At 31.4% G+C, this 5,676-nt stretch overlaps 1 protein-coding gene across 1 annotated transcript; it reads left to right on the top strand.

Annotated features, from left to right (window-relative positions):
* The first annotated feature begins 2,454 nt into the window (after positions 1-2,454).
* Positions 2,455-5,676, top strand: LOC104218092 (xyloglucan endotransglucosylase/hydrolase protein 2-like). The gene is made up of 4 exons (XM_009768493.2): positions 2,455-2,695; positions 3,413-3,513; positions 4,040-4,236; positions 5,173-5,676. The coding sequence occupies exons 1-4, from the start codon at positions 2,518-2,520 to the stop codon at positions 5,552-5,554; spliced, it is 858 nt and encodes a 285-aa protein (XP_009766795.1). The 5' UTR covers positions 2,455-2,517; the 3' UTR covers positions 5,555-5,676.

The following is a 5,676-nucleotide window of genomic DNA, read 5'->3' as shown; positions in this document are numbered from 1 at the left end:
CAAAAGCTTGGATTGCATCAAAAAGAGTACGTCGTCTATTGTGACAGTCAAAGCACAATAGACTTGAGTAAGAACTTTATGTACCATACAAGAACAAAGCATAGCAATGTGAGATATCATTGCATTCATGAGCAAGTGGAGAACGAATCTTTGCAGGTCAAAAAGATTCATACGAGATCCTGCAGATATGTTGACAAAAGTAATACCGAGAGATAAGTTCGAGCTATGCAAAGAACTTGTCGGCATGAGCATATGAAAAACTGAAGATACCTCCTTTAGATGCATGGCACTGGATGAGAAGATTTGTGGGGTCCATCCTATAAATTTTCATGTGAATGGAAGAGCTTTCCTTTGGCAAAGGCTGCACCATCCAAATCCAAGCTTGTCAAATAAAGATTTTGTCTGGTAAGGAAAAGTTTAAAAAAAGGAAGATATGATTGGTAAGTTTTCTATTACTGATGTCACCACTAACATTTTAGAGAGGCTCTTCACCTCTATAAATAAAGAAGTTCTCCTTCAGTTGTCGGACACACCAAAACGGAGAGAAAGAGAGCGATTCGCAGAGTAAGAACCAAAATACTTTGTGAGAAAAAATATAGAGAGTTTGAGTGGTATTTGTAGTGAGGTGGAAAAATAAAAATAATTTTTTTTTAAGTGTGTAGTGGTCTTGGAGTATTTTACTCAGTACCACAAATTATAAAATTCTTGCTATAGTGAAATCAGTTGCTCCTTTCGGACCATAATTTTTCTTATTCAATAAGGATTTTCCACGTAAAAATCTCGTTGTGCTTTTTTATTATTACTATATTTAATAATTCACATTTATTAAAGTCGTATACCGTGAATATTATTTTTGTGGGGATTATTTTTCCAATATTATTGACTCTAAATTTTAAATTCGTACATGCGTACAAACATCATATAATACAATTCATGACAAGGCTATCAAATTCGTGGTCATTTTCTCTTCAAGTTATTTCCCGAATGAGCAAATTATGATGGGGGCTACGATATGGAGCTTAGCTAGCATATCACAAACGTCTGGGAATTAAAGATTGAAGGTGATCAAGCTCATGCCCAACTCATGCTTCCCTTGCTTTCATTTTTTTGTTGCTTAAAACCTGGGAAGAATTAACCTAAATAGATGGTTGTCCAACCGTTTAAACTAAAAATAGTCGACGTGTGTATAATATATATGTACAATCCATATGTAACATGTATATAATTGTTTATAGTCAATATATATCGGATAGGAAAAATAAATAATAAATTCGGCCGGCTATTTGTATAAAAAATCCAAAACCCTGGAGATTCAACTTTTATTTGACAAGCATTGCAAAGAGTTTTACAGTTTTCAGATCACCTAAAGCATAAATAGAATGTAAATGTCCATAGTAAGTGGGATTAGTAACGTTAAAAATAAAACTTATAACTTATACAACGTGTTAAAATACACTGATAAAAATTAGTTATATTGTCACGTATATAAATTTAGTCCTAAACGTGGTAACTGTTTTGAGGCATTTTCGCATCATTCACAATTAGTTTGTTCAATTCCCATAATTAGTTGGCCTAATCTCCTTTCTTTATCATTTTATATTATGTCTTTGAAGCTTATTTCCAAGATTAATGATGTAAGTACTATGTCCTAATTAGTATGGTATACGTATGCCTAAAGGAAAGGTTTTAGGCCATAATTTAGCCGTTATGTATCTCCTCATTTCATTTCTTTCCTTCTATCTTTCTTTCTGGTATTCTTTGTTGAAATATTTCTAAGTAACCACCAAAGGTCGTGACAGAATGGATAGGATTCTTCATCCTTAACAGAGACGTCGGGTTTAAATTATAAAAAGTTCTGTGATCTTTACATAAATAGTCACTTGGATTCATTGTTTTTATTTTTCTAGCTAGTATATATAGATTATACACTGATTATTAACGGTTATGCATATATTATATATGGATTATACATATATTACATATTTGCCGGCTATTTTGGTGTAAGTTGTTGGGTGGAAGGCTATTTAGGTTAATTAATTCTTCAAAAATTCTAGTAGGGAGCTCTTCCCCTTTAATGAGTCTTACAGCGCCGTGCAAATCCAATGCGAGTATAGAACACCGAGTGAAAAAAAAGAAGTATTTAGAGTAAGTTTTATTAATTTCCTTTTACTTTTCTAGTTTTATAAATAAAAATTAAATTTGTCTATTAGAAACTTTTCAGAAGGGGAGCCTTGGCTTAACTGATAAAATTGCTACCATGTGACCAAGAGGTCACGGGTTCGAGCCGTGGAAATAGCCTCTTGCACAAATGTAGGGTAAGACTCCGTAAAATAGACTCTTGTGATTCGACCCTTTTCTGGACCCCGCGCATAGCGGAAATTTAGTGCACCGAACTGCACTTTTTTTTAGAAGCTTTTCAAAAAACTCTATATAACCAACCAGAGAGCTTTCTCTTGTTAAACTCACAATCATTATTTTTTTGATATTGATCAAGAATAGAGTAATATTCTTCTAAATATGCGTTCTTCTCTACATCTTGTCTGTCTTTTTGCATTTCTCCTAGTTTTAGGGGCCTTTGCCAGTGGAGCCAAAGACTTGCCTTTTAATGTCAACTATCATATTCTGTTTGGAAATGAACACGTCGTGTCCTTCAACAGAGGAAGAGAACTTCAGATTTCAATGGACAAAACCTCTGGTAATTTAGTTTATATATATATATATATATATATATGTTTCGCTTGCTCCGTTATATATCTTACCTTAGCTTAAGCTATTAGAAAGAACACATTTTTAATTGCTTAACTATGTATTGTACATGTCTCTCACGTGCTGACTGATCTTTTTTTCTTAGGTTAAATACGTGAAAATTCTTTTTTTTATAATGGACGTTGTCTATGAGAAATGAACCGGTCTTAGACGTACTTGAACTGTGTGACCATCTCATGAACTAAAAATTTAAACGCTTAAAAAAATAATTTTAATTACTTAATTTTGTTTTTTAACACATATCACCTATAGTCCAAAAGAAGAAAAAAAGGAAGAAATTAAAGAAGTGTTTTCATGCATGATCAACTTTAGTTTTCATAATTGTATATGCATGGCGTACATTAAGGGCTCATTTGGTATGATAATGGATAATGAATAATTAATCCCGGGATTAAATTTGAGATGAGTTTTTTCCATATTAAGTTGGGATAAAATATATCGCAGTATAACAAATCCAGGGATTAGTTATCCCGGGATTGTAATATTATTTTTATCCCTATTGGAGTGGGATAACAATTCCGGAATAACTAATCTTGCTATAATTAATCCTAGGATAACTTATTTCTAAACCAAACGAATACTAATTAAGTTATTCTTTGCTTATGTATTTTTTTTATATTATGCAAAATTATTTGTTGAATTATAGGATCTGGCTTTGGGTCCAAGGCTAATTATGGTTCAGGCTTCTTTCACATGAGAATAAAGCTACCAGACAGAGACTCTGCAGGAGTCGTGACTGCTTTTTATGTAAGTATTAATATTTCTTATAAACTTATTTTAGTAAATTGAGTTTAACTTCTATACATCGACAATCTTAAAAAAAAAAAATCAAATTACTCATAAAAGTGAGATTAACAACTTGAAAATATAGCAGATTGCCAGATTACGCGCTATAATATATTAAAATACATTGAGTCGGCTTTGACCTAAGGCAAGTAAAGCAATATTTCAATTATTTAATTTACAGTCAATTTGAGATTGAAATACATGCGGTTGAAAGTTGCAGCAATATAGATTTTTGATTGAAGTACTTACAGTTTAAAGTTGTAGCTATAAGAGTAAACATCAAATAAAATATATTTAATTTTTATCGAAAAATTTAAGGCTTCTTTTTAAATTTTAATTTGACTCCCCATTATATTTAGCCGCCCCTGATTGTTAGTCTAAAAAAAACAAAGTTGCGTTATTAGTGTATATAAGTTAAAACCAAGTAAATTTAATATTTAAGATTTGGAAATTTGGTCTAAATTAAAGAATATAATTATGGTTGCAGTTAAGATCAAATACAAACAATGATCATGATGAGGTAGATTTCGAGTTTTTGGGCAACAGAGAAGGTAAACCATATACGTTGCAGACAAACATATTTGCAAATGGCCAAGGAAATAGAGAACAAAGGATGCATCTTTGGTTTGATCCAACTGCAGATTTTCACAACTACAAAATCCTATGGAACCAGCATCAGATAGTGTAAGACAATTATGTACACCCTTTTTTTAAAAAAAAAATAGGGGTAGTTATAGTAGCGTACGCAGGATATTTCATAAGCGGTGTCACAATTTTAAAAAGTAAAACCAATGAACAAATCATTATAACGATAATCAGTGGCATTTTTTATATTTATCCTAAATATTTTTATTTTTCTTATACATATATATATTAAAAGAATCCAACAAAACGTTATCTCGTGACACTGCAGCCCTGGGGGTAGGGTAAGGGAAATGGGGGAGGGGATTAGAAGGTGAAAAATCGAGTTCTCACCAAAAAGATAAAAATTGAGGTAGTCAATCAATTTTTGTACTATATAATATTATATATATATATATATATATATATTCATGTTTTTTTATAACAGTGGTGTCTAACCAATTTGATTTGTGCTATTTCATTGTGTTTTTGTTGTTTTCCGCCAGCACAAATATTGAATAACTCTATCCACTAAAATTTTGACACATGAGAAAAAAACACCTAATCTTTTACCATAGTCATGTATAGAACTAATAATAATCTAGTAACAAGGGCGGAGCTAGAGTGTTAAGAGCGGGTTTGGCCGAACCCAGTAGCTTTGGTTCGAACACTATATTTGTCGTAAAAAATTTATTGAATATGTATAAATTATTAATTTACTCAGTAACTTTAGGCGATAAAAATCCCCAACCCCGCCTCTGTCTAGTAATAAAGATAAACGCTCATAGTGTATAGAACTAATAATCTCTTAACCTGAAAAAATAAGGTAAATAACCTATTAAATAAGTTGATTAAATTGCACTGATATGCAAAAGTTCATCTATAAGTTATTAGTAGAAAAACAAGATAAATTTCCTGAAACAAAAGACAAGTAACCTTTTACGACAAGTTAAATTTCATGAGTCTGATTTTTATGTTTTCTTTTGCAATATGTTTCAGGTTTTTTGTGGACAATATACCATTTAGAGTGTTCAAAAACAAGGCAAATATTGGAGTGAATTATCCATCAAAACCAATGCAAATATTAGCTACAATATGGGATGGAGATAATTGGGCAACAGATGGAGGATTAACAAAGACCAATTGGTCTTTTGCACCCTTTAAAGCTCATTTCCAAGATTTCGATATTATTGGCTGCCCAATTAGTTCCATTAATACTAATTGTAATTCTCCTAATTTTTGGTGGAACCAAAAAAAATATTGGAAGTTGAGTTCTAAACAAAGAAAAAAATATGAAGAAGTTAAAGCCAAGTATATGACTTATGATTATTGTGTTGATAAGTCTAGGTTTTCTACTCCACCCCCAGAATGTTTTTCATAATTGTATAGAAAAATAGTACATGCACCTTTAATAAATATTTTAATTTTACAAGTATATATATATACACATATATAGTTCGAGTTGGAAACAATATGTGCATAGGTCCAGCTAGCACTTTTTTC

This window comes from Nicotiana sylvestris, chromosome 2 (genome assembly GCF_000393655.2).
Source record: "Nicotiana sylvestris chromosome 2, ASM39365v2, whole genome shotgun sequence".
In the NCBI taxonomy this organism is placed as follows: Eukaryota; Viridiplantae; Streptophyta; class Magnoliopsida; order Solanales; family Solanaceae; genus Nicotiana; species Nicotiana sylvestris.
This window is presented reverse-complemented; position numbering and strand designations above follow the sequence as displayed.